The 24,468-nt window shown below is 40.2% G+C and overlaps 1 protein-coding gene across 1 annotated transcript; it reads left to right on the top strand.

Annotated features, from left to right (window-relative positions):
- Nucleotides 1–7,411: 7,411 nt before the first annotated feature.
- LOC133806031 (rho GDP-dissociation inhibitor 1-like) lies at nucleotides 7,412–23,962 on the top strand. The gene is made up of 2 exons (XM_062244167.1): nucleotides 7,412–7,670; nucleotides 23,751–23,962. Exons 1-2 carry the CDS (start codon nucleotides 7,412–7,414, stop codon nucleotides 23,960–23,962), a joined length of 471 nt encoding a protein of 156 aa, XP_062100151.1.
- Nucleotides 23,963–24,468: the final 506 nt, after the last annotated feature.

Genomic DNA, 24,468 nt, shown 5'->3' with positions numbered 1-24,468 from the left:
ACATAATTGCTGCGTTAGGTGCCATGTCAGGTGCCACATCACTTGCCACGTATGATGCCACGTCAAACACTATCTCAAGGAAGCTGACTCATTTTTGTGGGGCCCACGTGATTTTTATCTACCAATATACTAATCGTAGGTAATAATATATTTCTCGACTAACTATTACCTACCAATAGGTTATTGGTCAAAATATGTAGGTAAAGACATTTACCTACCAATGCAACATTTTTACCCACAAATAATATTGGTAGGTAAATGTCGAATTTCTTGTAGTGCGAGTTCGCCTAAGCAGACGCGGTGGTGCTTTCGTCCTGCTTGATAGCTGTTATATCCTGAGAAGTGGTTGCTCACGAATCCTCTAGCACCGTTCAGGTAGAGGGAGAAAATTTGCTTTAAGGAAAGCGCGTTTCGCGTGCCTCGACTTTGGTTTATTTTTTCTGTTGTTTTTTTTTCATTTCTGTTCTTCAGTTAAATATATTAATATATATTTCGTTCTTCTCCACTATATTATTTCTAACAATCTTAAAGTAGATTTTTGACTCCTTCAGAGAAGACAAACATGTTGAAGGGCGGAAACCATTTCTATTTTTTTGTTTTGCTATTTAATCGATGCTGAGAATATTTTTATTATCTTTCTATTCTCCAAATTTTATCTAATATATGTATGTGTATATATCTTTATTAAGCACACAACATATATATATATAATCATACAATTTTGTAAATGTATGCTCCTGATTCTTTAGCAAAAGGTTCTTTATTTTATATTTGTCATTTACAATACATTTTCTATGATTAGTTTTCTTGCTTTATTTATAAACAATTATTTGTGTATATAGAGAATAAATAAGCATACACAATATGTGTTGCATATATTTAAAGTGTTTTCATTAACTTATGCAAACATAATATATGTATATTAGACAAACTATCATAATATATGTATCAGAATACAATATGAATGTTAATAAATGAATTAACGTGTTTTTATTTATAAGAATACAATATACATACATAATATATGTATTTCATTAACTTATTTCTTTATTTTATATGCATGTTAATAAATGAGAAATTATATATATATATGGAAACGCGTTTATATATGTATCTTTTTTTCTTTTACTTAATGCACTGATTATATAGGTATAGGTATATGTATATGTTTTTTTTTTGTCTTTTACATATAAACTCACATGCATACCTTATTTATATCATATATATATATGTATATAAATGTTTAATTTTGTTTAGTCTATACATAAATCTGTTTATACACATATGCATTGTAATGACCCAAATTTCCTAATAAGGCTTAGGGCCTTGATTAGGAGGCCAGGAGGCCATAATTGATTTATTATGCAATTAAATGATTATATGCATGTGAACCCATTTCTGTTCAATTGGGAAATTTTCATATTTTGGCCATTTCGGGTATATTTGGCATATATGTGTCATGTGTGTGGTGCTTCATTATTATTTGGTTATGCTAGAGTTACTCAGCACGAGACGATAGGAGGTAAGTTAGTGGGGAAGTCACAATGGGATTCATACTTGATTTGGAGTGAGTCAAGGGATATTTAGTACATTACCAGGTTATTGGGTAATGGGAATAAATATTTGATGATAAATTGGGAGTTAGTAAGATCAGGGGGAAATTCTGGGAATTTTGACTATTTTACCCCCGGGGGGCATTTTCGGGACCCTGAGCATTAGGATTTGCTTGAGGCTACTTAAGCTTGAAGTAACTTGTTAGAATTATAAAAGAACATTCTCTCTCCCTCAAAGTTCCATTTTCGTCACCCGATCACATTTTCGAAGGAAACTTGAGTTTTAGGACTCGGATTCAAGCGAGGATCGAGGCATAGTGATTCTAGGGAAGATTAGAGGCTTATTAGCCGGAGGATTTAGTTGGAAAACAACTTAATCAGAGTTAATCCAAGTTTTAAGTTCATAGTTTTTAAAGTTTTTAAGCTTTGATTGGATTTTATGTTTTGATGAGTTTTTGTATGAATTGAAGCTTGAGTTTTATTGGTTTTGGGAGATTAGGATGTTTAGGAACTTTAATTTTGAGATTTTGATAGGTCGGGGTCGGATTTGGAGCTTTGAAGCTCGAAGAACTCGAAGAACTCGAAGAACACGAAGAGAGAAGCCCAGAAATTTGAAATTCTAGTTCGGGCGCTGTAGAGCTAGGTTGGTAGCGCTACAGCGCTAGGTGCTCTGTTTTGGGGGTTTTGAGTCTGCTTGTAGCGCTGTAGTGCTACACAACCTTCAGAAATTGGTTTTTTTGGGTACTTTTTGGGGTTTTGACTCGAGGGCTCGGGGGATGATTCCACCACCTTGTTTGGTGAAATTAGAGGTCATGAGAGCGCGGGATTGGTCCCAGGATTGGGTTTTTGGAACTTGAACTCATTGAAACACCGTTTATGGTTATGACTAGGTTATTGCTAGGGGATTGGAAACAGGATTGTGCTCGAGAGTTGTTCATTGGTAACCTGTGCTTGGACCAAAGGTAAGATTGATGCACCCAGTATGTGATGCATGTGATGCATAAGATACATGAGATTAGGGTATGGCATGAATGTTGAATATGAGATTGATCAAAGCTTGAGTCTCTGTATTTGTGCATGATTATAATTATGCTTCTGATTATTGATTAATCATGCTAAATGCCTTATATATGAATATTTGACATATGATATATGTCTGTTTGCATTACCTCATTGAGGAAGCACTGACTTATTATTCAGGGATCGGCATTGGAGTCAGTATTGATTGTGAAGCTGTGACTTATCAGTCAAGATTAGTAGTAGTATTGAGCACTGGTCGTATGGTATTTGCTTATGAGTCAAGAACGGTATTAGCGTGTTTAACACAAGCCAAAAAGATTAGATCTAATCGACATAAGCATTATCATTAGAAGCATGAAATTCTTGACCGACCTTAAATTCGATGAAAAACAAAAGCGCTTGTCTAGTCTAAAGGCTAGTTATTTAGAGCCAGAGCCAAAAGGCTAAGATGACCTACACATCACATGGCTAGGAGGGTATGGGACCTCAGCGATAGACTTATCAGTCATCTACATAAGGATAGACTTATTAGTCATCTATTCAGAGAGACTTATTAGTCATCTACCTCAGAGATAGACTTATCGGTCATCTAATAAAGATAGAATTATCAGTCATCTACATAAGGATAGACTTATTAGTCAACTATACAGAGAGACTTATTAGTCATCTACCTCAGAGATAGACTTATCAGTCATCTACATAAGGATAGACCTATTAGTCATCTATACAAAAAGATTTATTAGTCATCTACCTCAGAGATAGACTTATCAGTCATCTAACAGAGATAGAATTATCAGTCATCCATACAGAGATAGGCTTATTAGTCATCTATACAGAGATAGACTTATCAGTCATCTACATAAGGATAGACTTATTAGTCATCTAAACAGAGTATGACTTATTAGTCGTCTATTCAGAGAGAGACTTATTAGTCGTCTACCTCAGAGAGACTTATTAGTCATCTACCTCAGAGTGAGAGACTTACTAGTCATCTACTCAGAGCTTAGGACTCTGCAAACATTTATTTGTACCTGCTTTCATGCATGAGTAGGATTATTACTGCTAGGCATGCCTATTGTGATTTGGTGACATGTTATTACTTGTTCATGAGCATATTGAGTTTTCTTGCTGAGCTTCGGCTCATGGGTGCTATGTGTTGTAGGTAAAGGCAAAAGAAAGTTGGACCATCCTTGAGTTGGAGAGCTTAGGTGACGATGTATACATATGCGGCTGCTCGACCGCCACGGCCGAGGGTTTAAAGAGGAACTAGGGTTAAACCCTATTTTGCCGCTTAGGTCGGCTGGTTGTAAATCTTTTGTTGTAATTAACCTTTAAATTATATTTTTGGGATCCCAATGTATATGGTAAAAATTTTAGTGAAACGTTGTATCTTAACCAAAAAATTTAACCCTAAACCATTAATCATACTTAGTTACACGATTATGGCCAAATGACTCGATTAGCGAGTATAACACTGTTTAAATGCACACCGTAACGGTCCCTGGGTAGTAGGGCGTTACTTGCATGAACTTCCATATGTACAGTTACATATATATGTTCACATATATATATTTGCTCGCTCTCTTGAACTGCTATATCCATGTATTTATATTTGCTTATATATTAAATATATTATGCATGCTATGTATATATATTATGTTTAATGGGTATGTAGTTTCCATATGAAAAATTATATTGTTTTAAGACATAACTTTATATGTACTTATTTCTCTAAGTATTATGTAACCGTTCAGATATGGCTGAAACACATGGATGTTATTCCTACTAAAAGCACCGGTGGATCTCTCTGAACTCCGACTTCGACCACAAAGAGCCAGTCCTCAAGGGACTAGCCTGTGCAAGTTTCAGTTCCAACGGTTCCTGTGAACCATAATGAGAAACCGAAAAAATTCATTAGTGTGAATTTTAAGACCTGGCAATAGAAAATGCTATTCTACTTAACAACATTAAGTCTTGCAAGATTCTTGAAAGAGGATCCTCACACTATTGGAGAGGACGAAGTAGTTGTACAAACTCAACATGCAGTTGAGGCATGAAAGCATGATGAATTCCTTTGTAGGAATTATATTCTGAATGGATTGTCTGATTCGCTGTATAGTGTGTACAGTGTGAAGAAAACGGCTAAATAATTGTGGGATTCTTTTGACCACAAGTACAAAGCTGAAGATGTTGGAGCCAAGAAATTCTTGGTTGGCCAATTCTTAAACTTCAAGATGGTGGATTCCAAAAATGTGATAAGCAAAGTGCAAGATCTTCAGTTGATCATCCATGGAATACATGCTGAAGAGATGGTCTTGAGTGAGTCTTTCCAAGTAGCTGCTCTTATAGAGAAGCTACCCCTGCATGGCTAGACTTCAAAAATCATCTGAAGCACAAGCGAAAGGAAATGATTGTTAAAGATCTCATTCGCAGACTTCGCATTGACGAGGATAACAAAAGTGCTGAGAAGCAATCCTCAAATCCCAATGCTGCCAAGGTTAATGTGGTGGAGCATGACAAAGGCTCCAAGGGGAAGAAGCCTAAGCCCAAGTCAGGTCCAAACTAGGACCAAAAGGTGGAGTTTCAAAGAAGCCGAAATTCCAAGGGAAGTGCTTTAACTGCAACAAGATGGGACATAAATCGTTAGATTATAGACTACTGAAAAAGAAAGGCGATGACGCCAATGCTGTGGAAGCCATGTCCCAAGAGGTTCGTCACCTAGACCTATGTGTTGTGATCTCTAAAACAAACCTGGTGGGTGTTAATCCAAAGGAATGGTGGCTCGATACTAGAGCTACTCATCATGTATGTGCGAACAAGTCTGCCTTCTCCAACCTTACTTCAGTGGAAAATAGGGAGAAAATCTACATAGGCAACTCGACAACCTCTGAGATAAAGGGGCAGGGTACTATGTACTTGAAGATGACGTAGAGAAAGAGTGCCAAGTTGCAGAATGTGTTGTATGTGCCTGACATTCGCAGGAATCTGATCTCTGGAACGCTGCTAAGAGTACATGGGTTCAAGATGGTTTTTGAGTCCTAGAAAGTTGTACTGACTAAAGCTGGTGTTCCTATTGGGAAGGGTTATGTAAAAGAGGGAATGTGGAAGATGAATGTAATGGTTGTTAAGCCAAAGACAATTAATAATAATAATGCTATTACTTCTTCCGTTTACTTGCTTGAGTCTTCAAATTTATGGCATGGAAGACTGGGTCATATTAATTATGATACTTTGCATAGATTGATTAACTTGAATCACATACCCACATTTAATATTGATTCCAAACATAAGTGTGAAACTTGTGTAGAGGCAAAACTAACCAGGTCATCATTCCAAACGGTTGAAACAAACACTGAACCCCTTGATTTAATTCACAGTGACATTTGTGATTTGCAGTTTGCTCAAACAAGAGGAGGTAACAAGTACTTTATTACTTACATTGATGATAGTACAAAGTATTGCTATGTATACTTGCTAAAAAGCAAGGATGAAGCTATAGAGAAATTTACTCTCTATAAGCAAGTGGTTGAAAATCAACTTAATAAGAAAACTAAGATGATAAGACGTGACCGTGGTGGTGAATATGTACAACCTTTTGGTGAATTCTATGCACCACACAGAATTATTCACGATGTCACACCACCTTATTCTCCTCAATCCAATGGAGTGGCAGAATGGAAAAATCGCACTCTAAAGGACATGATGAATGTTATGTTAATAAGTTTTGGATTTCCACAGAACATATGGGGTGAAGCCATTTTTTTGGTTAACTATCTTTTAAATAAGATTCCCAGAAAGAAAGAACAAAAGATGCCCTATGAACTTTTGAAAGGTAGGCTACCTTCTTAAACATACTTAAAAGTGTGGGGGTGTCTTCCAAAGGTGGTAGTACCATTGCCAAAGAAGATGAAAATAGGTCCTAAAACCATTGACTTTATTTTCATTGGCTATGTTCAAAATAGCAACACATATCGATTTCTTGTACACGAGTCGAAAAACCCTAACATCCACAATAATACGATAATGGAATCCAAAAATGCATCATTCTTTGAACATGTATTTTCTTGTAAACCTAATGGGGATGGACCAAGCTCTTCTAAACGAACATTTGAGACTATGGATGAGAGTATCCATGATTAAGAAATAGAAGAGAGTGAAGAAGTCCAAGTAGAGCCAAGACGAAGCAAAAGGGCAAGGATAGAAAATTCTTTTGGACCAGATTTTCTAACTTATATGGTAGAGGCAGAACCTCGAATATATAAAAAAGTTGTGAGCTCTACCAGGGATCCTTTATGGAATGAATCCATAAGAAGAAAAATTGATTCCATCATGCAAAATCACACTTGGGAACTAGTTGACCTCCCTCCCGGATGTAAACCTCTATGGTCCAAGTGGGTTTTCAAACAGAAAATGAAAACAAATGGAAGAATTAATAAGTATAAGGCTAGACTTGTAATAAAATTTTACAAACAAAAAGAAGGCCATGACTACTTTGACACGTATTCTCCTGTGACGAGAATAAATTCCATAAATTCCATCAAATGGACATAAAAACTGTCTTTCTAAATGGGGATCTTGAGGAAAAAATCTACATGGAACAACCCGAGGGTTTTGTAGCTTCAGGAAAAGAAAGGAAAGTGTGCAAATCGGTAAAGTCCTTATATAGACTTAAGCAAGCTCCAAAGCAATGGCTTGAAAAATTTGACAGTGTCATGATGACCAGTGGCTTCAAAATCAATGAGTGTGACAAATGTGTTTATATCAAAAATACAAACGATGGATATATTATTCTTTGTTTTTATGTAGATGATATACTCATTGTCGAAAGCAACCAATGAATGGTAAAATCTACCAAAGATATGTTGAACTCAAGTTTTGACATGAAGGACATGAGATTGGCTGATGTAATTCTAGGAATAAATATAACAAGGATGCCAGTTGAACTTAGTTTGAGTCAGCCACGCTATGTGGACAAGATTCTTGACAAATTTGGAAAAAATGATTCTGGTGTGTCCAGAACACCAATTGACATAAGTCATCATCTGTCCAAGAATAAAGGTGACAGTGTCTCTAAAGCAGAGTATGCTAGAGTGATAGGTAGTTTAATGTACTTGATGAGTTGTACAAGACCAGATATTGCCTACACTGTAAGTACTTTAAGTCGATTCACGAGTAATCCCGGTGTTGAACACTGGAAGACAATTACAAGAGTACTTAGGTACATGCGTGTAACATCCCAAAAATGCTTATAGGGTTTAGTGTCTTGATTAGCATGCCGGAATGGCATAATTGGATATATGTGTGATTAATTGATTAAATGTGTGACTATGTGGCATGCCTTGTGCTCATCCATTTCATGAACTTTCTAAGGAGAAACTCTAACTCCCATGAGAGGCGACACCACCTCTAAGTTCACATAGGTGAATTTCTTACAACATCTTTGCTACCCTTGGAGATTCTTGTTACAAACAATTGGACTTCATTAAAATCCCTAGGCTTAACCCTCTGTAACGACCCAAATTCACTAATAAGGCTTAAGGGCCTTGATTAGTGTGCCAGGAGGGCATGATGGGAATTATGTGTGATTATTATGACTTAAGCATGTTATATGATTACTTGAGTACTTGAGATGCATGACTATGTGTGTTAGTGTGCATATAGGCCCAGATTAGGTTAGAAGGGCATAATCGTAATTTTAGCCATTATGGGCATAACTGCTTTGATATATGTGATAAATGTTGAGACCACATTATTATGTGGATATATCTGTAATCTATGACTCGAGACGATCCTAGTGAGCAAAGTGGCGTGGAAGTCATAGCGGGGATTTATACCCGGCTCGGGGTGAGCTCAGGAGTGTAAATGGGAATTTAGTGGATGAGCTGGAGATTATTGTAACATTGAGGAAGGCTATTGGTGATTAGTAAGGTATTGGGAACTAAGCGGGAAATAATAGAGACATTCGAGGAAGTAGCGGAAATTAGGCAAATGACTAAAATACCCTTAAGAGGACTAAAGGATTAGAGTTAGCTGTGAGGGCATAAAGGTCATTTGACTTTTAAGGAAGGGTATTACTGAGGTTTTAAGATAGTGGGATTTATAGAATATCAAAAGGGTCTGAAAAAGAAGGGAAAAGAAGGAGGGAAAACAGAGAGAGTTTCTTGAGTCGGTTTACACTTTCCTTCACCTATTTCTGGAGAATTTCTGGAGTAAAGCCTAGAGGAGAGCTGGGATAACCAAACATCAAGAACCTTGATCTAAGACTAAGGAGTTGACAGAGGTTTAACAGGGTTTCACCAATACTTGAGGTAAGAATCTAGAGTTCATCCATTCTCTGTTTCTGGTTTGTTTAAAGCTGTGGTACTTGAGTTGAATTGAATGAAACTTTAGGGAATTCAAGCTTAGGGCTGAGGAGCAGCAAGCCAAGGGAGCCTAGGGTTAGCTTGTGGGCGAAATTCTATCAAAGGTATGAATTCTAAACTCTAGTTCTGATGTTCAGCTGGTTTATGTTAGGTTCTGAAGTTTGGAGGTGGCTATGGTGAATTTTGAGTTTGTGATTGCATGTGCTTGGATTTTGGAGGTTTAGGGTGCTTGGGATGAGTGGAGTGTGGTCATGAGGTTGTTTTTAGGTTTGGGTAAGAGTTGGAAGAGGTTTGGTTGAGGTTGGCTCGAGAGAAATCGCACAAAGGAAATTCTGGTGTTGGGCTGCCTGTGACTAGCGCTACAGCGCTAGCCTTTGGGCGCTGTAGCGCTAGGCCCATATGCTGGAAGGGTTTTGGTTCTGTCTGTAGCGCTATAGCGCCCTTCCAAGAGCGCTGTAGCGCTACCCTGCCTTCTGAAGGGAATTTTGGGGGTGTTTTTCAAGGGTTTTTGACCTAAGGTTTGGGGTTTGGTTCCACCACCTTGTTTGGTGGAACTAGGACATCCCGGGGGCTCGGGATTAGCCCCGGGGCTAGGTTTTGAACTTGAGGATTGATGTTGACTTTGACCATGATTGTGTTTAGGTAAGCGCTAGGGCTCGAGTGGGATCGTGCTCAAGGTGTCGTGACATCGAAAACTAGTGAATTGAAAGGTAAGAACACTGCACCCGAATGTATGATTGTGATGGGACTAAGTGCTCCCGAGAATTGTTTTGTGTCATCGTTGGTATTATGCCAAGGGACACGTATAAGCGGTCTAAGGGTACCGTTCATGAATTTAGCGCATGGGACGCGAATTGGCCACTGGGAGCCAGAAATGAAAGGATAACAAAGGGAGCAGCTTGTGAGCGCTAGCTCTGGTTATCATCTGTGCATTGTGTTATATGAGCTGATATGCTTTGTAAATGAAATACTTGATTGCTGATATGCTTTGTATATGAAATACTTGATTGTTGCTATGCTTGAAGTTTATGAGATGACATATGTGAGATTGACCTGACAGCTAAATGTGCATGCTCTATTATTGATGTATGTTCTTGCTGGGCCTTGGCTCACGGGTGCTACGTGGTGCAGGTAAAGGCAAGGGCAAGTTGGACCAAGCCTGAGGTGGAGAGCTCCGAGGTGAAATGTACATAACCAGCCGTTCGATCACCATGATCGAGGAGTGTGTCAGGACAGAGATCACCTAACCGCTCATTTTGCCTTAGCATGGCTGTTAATGTATTTAAACTTTGTAACTTTTGTAAAAGGCTTCTAAACCGTCATTTTTGGGATCCCATGTACATAAACAATGTTTAATATTGAAAATGTATCTTTTGAGACAAAAATGCTTTTAACCCTAGTACCTCTACTATCTGAGTAACACGTTTTTACTTAAATGACTTGATTAGCGAGTCTGGCACTTTATAAACACACAGTGTAGCGGTCTTGGCTATCCAGGGCGTTACACCCTCACACAGTAGCAACCAACACTAACCATTCTTGGATGGAACTCACGATTATGTTAGTGTTGAAACTATTCACTCAATGATTTTTTCTTGCCCATTGAACTCTTGTGCATGATGTATAAAAGTTTGGATTTAGATTTCCATCATTGATGAATATATTATTCTTGGAGTTCCAGTCCCAAACCTCGCGCTTGATATTCTCCAAGGACCTGATTCACCACCAGTTGTGAATCACTGTAGATATCAAGCGTCTTTATGCTCATATCCTTTGCCATTCTCAATCCAGCGAGGAGTGCTTCGTATTCTGCTACATTGTTTGATGCAGTGAAGTTGAACTTGATGGCGCAGTGAAATCGATGCCCTTCCAGCGTTATCAATATCACTCCCACTCCAGCATGGGATTTGTTGGATGAACCATCCGTGAATAGCTTCCACGAAGGAGTTTTGTCTTGAGGCTCGGGCGCTTCAGGCTGTTCGCATTGCTCGCTATCTGGGAGTTCGGTGAACTCTGCAATAAGATCGGCTAAGACTTCTCCTTTTATTGCTGCTCGCGGTGAATAGGTTATGTCGAACTGCCCTAATTCGACTGCCCATTTTAACAATCGCCCAACCGCCTCGGGTTTTTGGAGGACTTGCCGAAGGGGCTGATCAGTTAGAACCGTGATATGATGAGCTTGGAAGTAGGGGCGCAGCTTTCTAGAGGCAAGGATTAAGCAATGTGCTAACCTCTCGATTGGCGGATATCTCAATTCTGCCCCGATCAGTCTCTTGCTGACATAGTAGACTGCTTTTTGTGCTCCTTCTTCCTCTCTCACTAGCACCGCGCTGGCAGCAACTTCAGTAATCGCCAGATAAATAAACAAAGTTTCTCCTTCGATCGGCTTTGATAAGATGGGAGGCTGTGCCATATGAGCTTTCAGCGCCTGGAATGCTTGCTCGCAGTGTTCTGTCCACTCAAACTTTTTATTCCCCCTAAGTAGATTGAAGAATGGGACGCACTTGTCTGTTGATTTTGAAATGAATCTACTTAGGGCTGCGATTCTCCCAGTTAAACTTTGTACATCTTTGATCCTTTCTGGCGACTTCATGTCGATCAGGGCCTTTATCTTGTCGGGGTTGGCCTCGATTCCTCATGAATTTACGATAAACCCCAAAAACTTCCCTGATCCGACTCCAAAGGAACACTTGAGGGGATTTAATTTCATTTGGTACTTGTTTTAACACATTAAAGCACTCTTGTAAATCCCTCACATGCCCTTCTGCTTTCTTAGATTTTACCAACATGTCATCCACATATACCTCCATATTTACACCGATTTTCTCCTTGAACATGTGGTTGACTAGCCGCTGGTAAGTCGCACCTGCGTTTTTCAGTCCGAAGGGCATTACTCTGTAGCAATACAAGCCCGTATCGGTCCGAAAGCTGGTGTGATCTTCATCAGGGGGATGCATGCTAATCTGGTTATAGCCCGAATATGCATCCATGAATGAGAGGATCTCGTGCTCTGCAGTAGCATCGACCAGCTGGTCGATCCTTGGGAGTGGGAAGCAGTCTTTTGGGCAGGCTTTATTGAGGTCTGTAAAATCCACACAAGTCCGCCACTTGCCGTTAGGCTTGGGGACCAGCACCGGATTGGAGACCCACGACGGATAAAAAGCCACCCTTATGAATGCATTCTCCTTTAGCCTTTCCACTTCTTCTTTTAAGGTTCGTGATCTCTCTTTATCAAGCAGCCTTCTTTTTTGTTGCACGGGTGGAAAGGTCTTGTCTATATTCAAGACATGGCTGATTACTGCAGGATCTATCCCAACCATGTCTTTATGCGACCAGGAAAAAACTTCCTGGTTCTCTCGCAAGAATTCCACCAGTGCGTGCTTCGTGGTAGGCTCTAAGTTTTTCCCAACCTTTATGACTTTGGTTGGGTCTTCTTTGTCGAGTTGGACCTCCTCCAGGTCCTCGACGAGTCCAACATTTTCTTCAAAATCCCCAAAGCGAGGATCCAAATCTCCATCCTCACTTTGGGCAACACCCTATTTGGTGACTTCATCACCTGATTGGGCTTGCGTATCAACTGCCCTCTGCAATCTATCTGGGGCAGTGCTCCTCGGTGCTCCGCTTTTCGCCTTTGTGATCGAGGCGTTGTAGCACTCCCTGGCTTCTCTTTGGTTTCCCAAAACACGTCCTACCCCCGCGTCTGTTGGGAACTTCATGGCTAGGTGCCACATAGAGATGACGGCCCATAGATCAGCTAGTATGGGCCTTCCAATAACGGCGTTGTACGCCGAAGGACAATCGACCACTACAAAAGTGGCGAGTAATGTCCTTGTTGCAGGCGTTGTACCTGTCGTTACTGGGAGTTTGATCATTCTGGCTGGGGCGAGTCCTTCTCCAGAGAAGCCGTATATCGTTTAATTGCAGGGCTCCAAGTCTTTTACGGACAATTTCATGCGTTCCAGTGTTGACTTATACAGGATGTTCACTGAACTTCCTGTATCGACCAGTACTCTCTTCACCATCATATTGGCCATCTGGATATCCACGACCAGCAGATCGGAATGTGGGAACCGGACGTGTTGAGCATCGCCATCAGAGAAGGTTATCTCACTTTCCTCTGACCGAGCCTTTTTCGGTGCACGGTCCTCCACAGTCATCATCTCGATGTCCTGGTCGTGGTGCAGAGTCCGAGCATATCGTTCTCTGGCCTTTCCGCTATTTCCCGCGAGGTGCGGGCCTCCACAGATGGTTAAGAGTGTTCCAGCCACGGGGGCGGGTTGTAATGGTGGTGAACGTTGGCGTGTGGACGCCTGCTCGTTGCCAACTGGAGTTTCTCGTTGGGAATTTCCCGAGGCCCGTACGTATCTTCTCAAGTGTCTTTGTCTAATAAGGAACTCGATTTCGTCTTTTAACTGGTTGCATTCATTAGTGTCATGTCCGTAGTCGTTATGGTAACGACAGAACTTGGTGGTGTCTCTTTTTGAAATGTCCTTTCGAATGGGTTCAGGTTTCTTGTAAGGCACACTGGAGCTTGTGGCCTGGTAAACCTCTCCCCGAGACTCAACGAGGGCAGTGTAGTTAGTGAACCGAGGCTCATAACGATTACCCTTAGCTCGTTTGTTATCGGAGGTGGAAGGCTCGTTATACGGCCGTTTTCCACCATTCTTGCCATTAGCGTTGCCGTTCCCGTTGCCTTTGCCGTTGCCATTAGGTTTGGAACCATTGGCGGCTTTGGCGGCCTTCTTACCCTTGTTTGAGGGTTTTCCATCATTAGCAATGGCTTCTTCGAGCTTGATGTAGCGGCCAGCTCGGTCTAAGAATTCTTGGGTAGTTCTCACTCCTTCTTTTCGGAGACTTTTCCAGAGGGGAGAGCAACGTTTAACCCCTGCGGTAATGGCCATCATCTTGCCTTCGTCTCCTACTGTTTTTGCTCCAGCCGCCGCTCGCATAAAGCGCTGGACGTAATCCTTTACTGACTCCCCGTCCTACTGGCGAATTTCGACTAGCTAGTTTGCTTCAGTTGGGTGCACATGACCAGCATAGAACTGTTCGTAGAACTCCCGTACGAACATTTCCCAAGAAACAATGCTCGTGGGAGGGAACTTAAAGAACCACTCCTGCGCAGCTTCAGAAAGTGTTGCAGGGAAGATCCTGCATCGAGCGTCTTCGGACACTTTCTGAATGTCCATCTGAATTTCAAACTTATTGACATGCGAGATTGGGTCTCCATAGCCGTCAAAGTTTGGAAGCGTAGGCATCTTGAATTTTCTGGGAGTTTCGGCGTTAGCTATCCTTTGTACGAAAGGAGTGTCTTTTCTCCTATCGTGGTCGATGTAAGAAGTCCTTCCCCCGACCAGCTGCTGCACAACCTGGTTGAGTGCGTCTATCTGGGCCTGCACTGCGGTAGGAATCGCAGTGGCCTCTGTTGCTGGGGGGATGTTCTCGTCGTGCCTCTCGCGGTGATCATTGAGTACATCTCTCAGGTCCTCTTCTCTTCTCCGCTGCTCGCTACCCCCGAGGCGGTTGAAGACATTATTTTGTCTGGGCTGCCCCCCAGCATCCTGTCTATTTGGTTGGTCATCTTGAGGTACCTAGCTCCTGCTTTTACCTCTTTCTCCATTCCTCCCACTGGCATTTCCCTTGCTTGAGTCGGCCTCATTGTATCCGTGGCCATCTCTGAACCTCGACTGACTATGGTGAGATCGACTATTCCCTCGATGTCCGTTCCTGGCTGAACCATCCCGAGCGTTAGAGAGTGGCCTGCGCTGGTCGTGGTGTCCCCGTGCATCATCGTGCCGTGGGGGGCCCCGGACCGCAGAGCCTAACTCTGAATCTCTCCTGTTGCCAGGAGGGTACTGACCTCTGTTCGGTAGGTTCGGCCCATCATCCCTACGACGTCTAGGGCTGCGAGGCTGATGCTCGGCCCTCTTCTGCCTCTGTTGCAGGGGATTACCCCGAGCATCTTAGGATGGTGGCTGTGCTTCAGGATCCTGTGGGACATCATCATGGGGCATCTGAGGCTGCTCGGGCCTTTGCGGACTCGAAGGCTGGATCGGTGGGCTCGGATTAGGACCCCTCTGGGGTGGCCCATTCACCGGTTGGTCAGGCTGCAAGGCAGGTGCAGTCTGATTTCTGGCCAATAACAAGGCTGCTTCAAGGGCTGCCATGGCTTCGTTCTGGCGGCGGTCCACCTCCGCCTGCCTTTCGCTCAATTCCGCGCGCTGCCGTTCAATCTCTTGCTGCTGCTGCGCCATAACTTTAGCGGCAGTCTCCTGACTGGCTCTCAGACTAGCCAGCTCTTCCTGCAACGCGCCCAGGGTACTCTTCAGCATTGCATCATCCATTTCCTCCTCCTCAAAGTCCAGTTGTGGCTCATCCTCCGCCATGCTTGCAGGAGGAGGAGGAGGAGGAGATGGCGGGTTTGACGGTGCAACGGCGGCCGCCTGTCCAGTTTTCTTTCCAGCTTTCGCCATTAGTTTTCTCAACAACGATAAATCAAGCTCTCAATGAAAGCACCAGAATGTTGACCCAAGATTTGGCCAACTGACACGGAGTCAAAATATGCTTGATATAAATGAAAGAGATGAAAAGAACGTAATGACAAAAGTAAATAAGACACAGTATTTTATAGTGGTTCGGCCCCAGGATCTGGTAATGACCTACGTCCACTTAGATTGATATTGATATAAAAACCAGAAGAGTGATCAAAGAACTAGGGTTCAATGAGTTTCACCACTTTCTCAAGAACAATACGATATTTCTAGGATAATTACTATTATCTCTCACGTATCAAAAGCCAAAAGTCCCCTCCCTTGAGCTATCTCTTGCTATTTATAGGCTCAAGGGGGATTACAAAAGATTGTTACAGATATTCTCTCTTATTAAAACTTAATAAGAGTGAAAAAATGTGTTAAAAACCAATTTGGACTTTTCTTCTTATGAAACCTTTATTAACCTTTATACAAATATATATATATATAATAAAAAAAAAATTAATGATCACATATATGGCAAAGGGTGGCCGGCCATGTGCTATTTTAGAGTGATGTGAACCCAATTTTATAAAGTTTAACTCCCATTTAATTAAGAAGTCAAGTGGGCAAGTGGGTAGAAAAGCACTCAAGTGTTTTGTGATATTTTGAAGAGTTGTGTGAGCCATTCTAACCTCCAAATCCGACCACTCTCCCTCCCTCATTCACTCTCACCTGATTTTTGAAGACTCTCTCAAGTGTTCTCTCCATTTTCAACCCCAAGAACACCAAAGAAACTTGGAAGCTAAGTCTTGCTCTAGGAAGGGTTTTCCCTAAGGTAAAGTTTCATTAATCTAGACTTTTGTCAAGTTTTAATCATAGAGTTTCAAATAGCTAATTACCTATGTTGTTGGGGGAAGTTGGTTAGGGTTTTTGAAAGGTTTTGGAGGAGCCAAAGCTAATAGGAAGGTCAAAACCTTAAGCAAGAACACCAAAGAGGTAAAAAATTTACTTTTCATGATTTTGTTGTAGGGTTTTTAGTTTTAAGCATTATTTTGTATATTTAATGCTTAAAGTTTCTTGTTGGTGATGTAATAAGGTTATGGTAGTTATTTAATAATTTTTATGATGCATGTGTATTGATGTTTGAAGATGGGAACCAAAACCCCCAAGGGTTTTGTAGGATACCCTAAAACAAAACATGTTTTGAGCTGTGACTTCCAAGGGGTCAAGCAGCCACTGTATATTGGTTTTGTAAAATTAAATTGTACTGTGATGTTTTTGATATTGAGTACATAAAATTGAGCTTTTGAAACACTAAAAAATGTTTAGAAATGAGTAAGTTATGCTATTTCAAAGTTTAGGTGAAAAACAGTTTTTTTCGTATTCTTATTTTCGGAACCAAGTTTGGACAGCCACTGTATAGGGAAAATGAACCCAGTTTTTTCTAAAATTTTGTGGACATATTTCTGGTATAACCTATTATTCCACTGTAAAATTTGGTAAGAAAATATTGAACGGTTTGAAAGTTATTAACTGTCAAAGTTTGGAAAAAATAAGGACTTGAAAATAAGGTCATTTTTACCTCATTGTTGGAAAATGATTTCACCAACCAAAAATGCTCATTTTGACCTAAGATTTTACAAAGACCTAAATGGCATAACAAAAATGGAATTGGGAAATTTTGGTAACAATTGGGTAAGTAAATTTCAAGTTATGAACTAACGAAGTATATAGTTAAAAATGTGAAAAATAGACTTTTCACACTTAGTGTAAAAATGAGATTTTGGAACATAAGGTAAAAAGTAAAATTTTGTTTATTTCAAGATATAAATGGTAAGTCTTGAAATCATATTTTCACTAAAATTACCCCTTTGAGTTTAAATGAATTATTTTTATTAATGAGTTTTTATTCTTTTTAAAAATAAGAGATTTAATTTATTAATAGTTAATAAATTAAAAGAGGGTTTAAAACCCTATATTTTGAGAAAATAATTAAATGAATTATTTTTCTAGTAAGTAAAATTGATTAATTGCTTTTGGAAAATTAATTAGTCAATATGAGAAATTTTTAACGGTTTTCCTAATTAAGACAAATTAGGCAATTTTCTTAAAACAGTTTTTAGATATTAAAACCTTAAGAAAAATAAAAGGAAAATTTAAAGAGTTTATTTTCTTTAAAAATAATTAAGGAATTTATTTGTATTTTCTGGAAATAATACCGGCTAAAATCTTACATATTTTAACCGACTAGTCGAAAGTGCGGGTTAATAGCGATACCTTGAAAGAATAAGATTTTTAGCGGGTTGTGGGGAAATACCATTGTGATACCCGAGCCTAGGTATCGAGACCTTAGGATAGGTCTCCCCGAGACTTAGGGTTTAGTCTCGAATATTTTGCATGACTTTCCTTAATAGGTTTAAAACCAAATAAGGATTATAAATCCTTACAAACGACTTTTATTAAAATGACCAAACTGCCCAAAATAATAGTAATGAATTATGAGTGCCATAATTAATCCGAGTATACTGTATGGATAACTATAGTATTGGCTAAGCGTAACTGGACTGAACGTTGGAGGGTGAAAACCTGCTGAGCGCTAAGGACTCCAAGTAAGTCAACTTATATTGTATGGCTGCAACATGAAATGATTATTGTCTTGTATGTTAGTATAGGGATACATGCATATATATAGGCTGTCATAGAAAGTTGCTTAGAGACGTTAGTCTAGTGAGTGCTGATTTAGAAAATATGAACGGTAGAAGTCCGTCATATCCTAGACGGTTGATCCCCGTCACACTGCTTGATTTTATTTATGTCCGGTTCATTACCGCGACGAGTGGCCATGAGATGAGGATAAGCTGGTTAAACCTAGGGGCGCCAAGTTAAATGGGACCTAGGGGCCCTCATGCTTACTTAATCATTGGACGGTTAGAATCCGAGCAAGTGCTTTGATAAGTTATTCCCGGATAGCAGCCGTGAATATTGGTCATTCAGTGAGAGTGCCTAGAGATACTAGGGGTTGCCAAGATTGAGTGAGGCTGAACACCCTAGGGGCAACTGCTCACCAGCACCACTGATTAACATAGAAGTCTCCGTAAAACCGTGTAAATTGGATTACACTCTTGAATAAGTAGCGATGCCCTAGGTAACACGATAGTTACCCTTGATGAGAATATTTATTGGCTAGATCTTAGTGTGGAGACTCGGTTCTCTTTGACAGATTAACAATTGTGTTGGAGGGCGCATTACGCCTGAATTGTTGGAAATTGTCGAGTGTTGGTCTCAAATTATATGGTGATATAATATATCTGCTTGCTCTGGGATTTTCTGAGTGCAGGGATATAATTGTTGATAAGAATTAGCTGTGATATAATATATCTGCTTGTTCTGGGATTTTTCTGAGTGCAGGATTTTTATCTAGATATGAATTAAATTATCCTTGGTTATCAGGCATGACCATAAGTTTGCCAGGACGCTTTAGCGTTCTTGAAATTGATTGTGTAGGATCCGGATGGGTCCGGATCCCTATTTCTCCATCTGCTTTGTTTGAAAGTTGATCTTACTAAGCATTTTCGCTTACCTAGTTGTTTCATGTTGTAGGTAAGGGCAAGGGCAAGGCAGAGCAGTGAGCGCTGGAGTCTTCCTTGCAAATGTACATGTGGACCGACCTTTTGGGAAGCCTTTTTATTTTTGGAAATGTTGTGTAATTTTCCTAAACTAGGCTCACTCTAATCTTTATAAAACATGTTTGTAACTAAATGTTAAGTATGGCCATACGACTTTTTAAAATGTTTTTTTTTCTATGGGTTTTTGAGACATTTTGTTAAATGAAAACATTTATATTTCCGCATTATCTAGTCTTGAAAATCCGGGTCGTTACAAGTATGCAGAGCTATATGTGAGGGAGATTGTCCGTCTCCATGGGGTTCCAAAATCTATAGTGTCGGACCGGGATCCGATTTTTACCTCCAAGTTTTGGGGTAGCTTACAGACGACTATGGGGACTCAGTTGAAATTCAGTATAGCCTTTCATTCTCAGACAAACAGGCAGTCTGAGAGGACGATTCAGATGTTGGAGGACATGCTTAGAGCATACGTGCTAGACTTTGAGGGGGTCTTGGAGTAAGTATCTCCCGTTGATTGAGTTTTCATACAATAACAACTATCAATAAACGATTGGAGTAGCTCCATAATAAATGTTGTATGGAAGGAAGTGTAGGTCACCCATTCATTGGGATGAGATGGTAGAAAGGAAGTATTTGGGTCTAGAGATTATTTAGAGGACTAATGAGGATATTGAGAAGATTCGAGCTCGAATGCTTGCCTCATAGAGTAGAAAGAAAAGCTACGCTGACCCTAAGCGTGACGTGGAGCTCAAAGTGGGGAACCACATATTTCTGCGAGTTTCACCACTACGGGTAGTAAGGAGATTTGGGAAGAAGGGCAAGATGAGCCCTAGGTTTGTTGGACCTTTTGAGATCTAGGAGAGGATCGAGCAGGTAACCTATAGATTGGCTCTGCCCCCATCATTATTGAAAGTTCATGATGTGTTTCACATCTCAATGCTTCAGAAATATGTGTCAGATACGACCCATGTATTGGGATATGAGGATCTGGAGCTACAGACGGATTTGTCTTATGAGGAGCGACTAGTTCAGATCCTAGATAGAAAAGATAAGGTTCTAAGGACCAAGACAATTCCTCTAGCTAAACTTTTATGGAGGAATAACAACGTCGAGGAAGCAACCTGGGAGCTAGAGTCGGTTATTCGGGATCAACATCCCGAATTTTTTAGGTAAATTTTGAGGAAATATTTTTTAGTAGGAGGGGATAATTGTAATGTCCCAAATTGGCTCATAAGGCTTAGTGCCTTGATTAGTGTGTCAGGATGGCATAATTGGATTTCTATGTGGAATTAATTGAACTTATGTGTGATTATGTGGCATATGTGAATTACATGATAATATGTATATATATATGCATGTTTATGTGTATTAAATATGAATGTGTGCCTGTTCTTGTTTATCATGGCATATTTGTAATTTTTTTCCCATTAAGGGCATTAATGTAAATATATGTGTTACGTGATTGAAACCACATTATTATGTGGATATATTAGCAATATTTGGTTCGAGGCAATCCTAGTGAGCGGAAAAGTCACAACGAGGTCAAATACTCGACTCGGGGTGAGCCAAGGGGTATCTTGGGACAACTTAGTGTGTATTCGGGGTTTATCGGGTGATGGGTAGTTATTTGGTGATTATTTGGGTATGTCAGGATTAATTGGGAATCTATAGTGCTATTGGAGGATTAGCGGGAAAAGGATGGTAAATGACGAGTTTGCTCTTGGAGGCATTAAAGGACTAAGGATGGGGCAAGGGGCATTTGAGTCTTTTTCTGTAACCTTAGATGAACCTAGGCTATAGAAAAATTGAGGAAATAGAACCAAAAACACTCTCAACACATAAACACACACACACAGATACACACACACACACACACACACACACTCTCTCTCCCTCTCTTTTGCGCCTTGCGAAGCATTTGGAATTGTGGAGAATTAGTATGGGAATCTAGGAGGTTGGAGGCTGGGATTAATTAAGGTTCAGTTCAAGGGGTCAAACTCACTTCTGAGGTAAGTTTGACAACATAATTTTATTGTGAATTTTCTGATTAGTTTAGGTTTTGGCTGAGTATTAGTGCTAGCTTTGATTACTGAGTTGGGGTAAGAATTGTGTTTGGTTTCTGAGGCAATTATAGTGCCTATGCTATGTTGTTGTGAGTTCTAGACTCAATTTTTGGGTTTAGTTATGTTTAGGGTGAATTCTAATGGGTTTGGCTTGGGGAAACCACAAGAAGAATGTTGAAATTTCTGGGTTCGCGGGGTCGCGCCGTGACCCACAAGAACTCAGAGGCCTAGGGAGTTCACTGAACCACCTTAGCAACGCGTCGCTGGGTAGATTGCATCATGGTACATGTCTAGGAAATAGACTTAGAAGGCTCTCTGATTTGCAGAGGGCCACGACGCTATTGAGGGGCGATGCGACTCAAATAAGGAACTTTGGCCAGTTAGTGTTTTTAAGCTCGGGAACTCAAATCTAAAGGCTCGGGAAGGAGTCTTCTACTCAATTTAGTAGAATTCAAGTTCCCGAAGGCTAGGAATTTACCTTGAAGCTCTTAAATAGTCTAAGTGATTGATGGTTATCCATTATTGCATTGTGACTAGGTTATACTGTTAGGGCTCGAAAGTAGGAATCATGATTGGGATCAACATACACTATTTTGTCAAGACTCGAGGTAAGAAAATTGCACCCTGGTTGTGGTCAGAGCTTGGACCCCCCCTATATATGGATATAACTGTGGTTATAAATGTGATTATTCGATTGTGCATGCTTGTATATGCTGCATCTGTTTATGCATTATGTAGTCGATATGCTTGATAATAACTAGTTTGAAAGCCTAGTCTAAGGGAGCAGGGGTCGACATAAAGCGTGCGGAATGCAGCTCAGCCTAAGAGAACTGAATTCAGCTATAAGATGGGGAAACTTGGCCTAAGAGAGCCTGTAACGACCCAAATTTCCTAATAAGGCTTAGGGCCTTGATTAGGGGGCAAGGATGGAAAATTATGGAATTATGTGAATATATGATATATATATGTGTATCATTATGTGAATATGTGAATAACATTATAATATGACTAGATATGCATGTTTAGGTATATGCATGTGGGTCCATTTCTGTTCAATTGGGCAATTTTCATATTTTGGCCCGCTTAAGGTATATTTGGCATATATGTGGTATGTGTGTGGTGCTTCATTATTATTTGGTTATGCTTGGGTTCCTCAACATGAGACGATCTTAGGAGGCAAGCTAGTGGGAAAGTCACAACGGGATTCATACTTAACTCAAAGTGATTCAAGGGGTAATTTGGGTATTTAGCACATTATCGGGATATTGGGTAATGGGAATAAATATTTGATGATAAATTGGGAGTTAGTGAGATCATAGGGGAATTATGAGAATTTTGACTATTTTACCCCGAGGGGCATTTTTGGGACCCTCAGCGTTAGGATTTGCTTTAGGTTACTTAGTCTTGAAGTAACCTGTTCAGAAATAAAAAGAATGTTCAGAACGTTCTCTCTCCCTCTTGTTCCATTTTTAACGTCCGATCACATTTTCGAAGGAAACTTGAGTTTTAGGACTCGGATTCAAGCAAGGATCTAGGCATAACAGTTCTAGGGAAGATTATAAGATTATTACCCGAAGGATTTAGTTGGGAAACGACTCAATCAAATGTAATCGAAGTTTTAAGTTCTAAGTTTTTAAAGTTTTTAAGCTTGAATTGGATTTTGTGTTTTGATGAGTTTTTGGATGGATTGAAGCTTAGGTTTTGTTGGTTTTGGATCATGGGGATGTTTGGGAACTTTGTTTTTTGGATTTAGATATGTTTGGGTAGGTTTTTATAAGGTTTTAAAATGAAAAAGTGGAGGTTTTCTGGCTGGGTTCGAGGTCGAGCCGCAGCTCTGTTCTTGGGCGTTGCGGCTCAAGCTTGAAGAAGCAGGTGAATGGGACTGCTGGGCTATTTGAGCTGCGACTCCATTGGGGAGAGCTGCGGTTCTAATGCAGTAAGAGAAGGGTTTTTTGGCCTGACTTGAGTGGAGATGCGGCTCTAATGTTTGGGGCCGCAGCTTAAAAGGGAAAAAGTGGCCAAAGTGGGTTTTTAGTCATGGGAACTTAAACCTAAGCACTCGGTATCAATCTTACTACCCGGTAGGAATGGCAAAATGGGGCTATGGAGCAGTGTGGGTTGGGGCCCCGACCCGACGGGGCATCATTGCCCCGGTAAAATTGGGGCAGAATTCGGGGCGGGGCTTTAACCCACCCCGCCCCGATATGAATTCAGGCGGGTCGGGGCAGATCCGCCCCGATTACTTTTTTATTATTATTATTCTCAAGTGAGTTATACAATACTCTGAACCCTTTTTCTCCAAAGGCCAAAACGAAACCCTTCTTCTCCAAACCAAAGCTGCTACTGCCGATCCAACCTTCTCCATCTTCTTTGCTAAGTTTTGGGTAATGGTGAGTGTTCTCTTCTCCATCTCCATCTTCAGATCTTCTATTCATTTTTTTAGATCGGTATTGCTTCTATGAACACAGCTTATGAAGTTTATCAGTCACTTTCCTAGATGATTATAGCTTAAGGAGGTGGAAATAAAAGTTGCTTGGTTCTTTGGAAAGTGATCTGAGTGGTTTGTTCTTCTAAGACTTATGTTATTGTCAATATTCATTCTATCTTTTTTTCCATATCTTTGTTCTGCTCTCTTATTGGTCTTCTTAATTAGGCCAAAGGGAACCTGAAGTCAAATTCCATTCCATTGGAATCATCTTTGATGACTTTGGGGAGATTATCACTTCCTTACCTGTTAATGAAAATGAAAGAAACAATGTCCTTTTCACACTCAAAGAGGGGTCTCATTATTGGCTTAAGCTAACATTCAGTGTGTTACACAACATCGTTTCCGGTCTCATCTACTCCAACACTGTCTGGAAATGAGGAATCAAAGGTGCCAAGTTTGGTTTTTCACTAGTATAACATTAAGTTGTTTTCTGATACAACACATTGATAGAGTGCACTTCTTGCTGAGAAACCAATAGATTTTCAAGTTATAATTCTGCTTTTCTGTGCATATATATTTGTGTTATACTTAATTCATTTGGGTTTCAGGTGTATATATATTTGTGTTATACTTAATTCATTTGGGTTTCAGGTGCATATATATTTGTGTTATACTTAATTTATTTGGGTTTCAGGTGCAATTATGTCTATGTGTTTTTATACCCTTCTCGTTTTCAGTCTATGTGTTTTTATAATATGACATTGAAGCTAGTTAACTTAGAGTTCATGATTGGTCCATGTGGTTGTCATAATTATCATCATTGAACCATTTCTGGTTGACATTGAACCATTTCATCATCATTGCTATCATAATCACCACCACCATCATCATCATCATCATCATGATCTTGATGACTAATATTATTTTGTGTTTACATTACATC

The sequence above is a fragment of the Humulus lupulus genome, chromosome X (genome assembly GCF_963169125.1).
Source record: "Humulus lupulus chromosome X, drHumLupu1.1, whole genome shotgun sequence".
Taxonomy (NCBI): Eukaryota; Viridiplantae; Streptophyta; class Magnoliopsida; order Rosales; family Cannabaceae; genus Humulus; species Humulus lupulus.
Note: the sequence above shows the minus strand (reverse complement) of the source record. Positions and strands in the feature narration are given on the sequence as shown.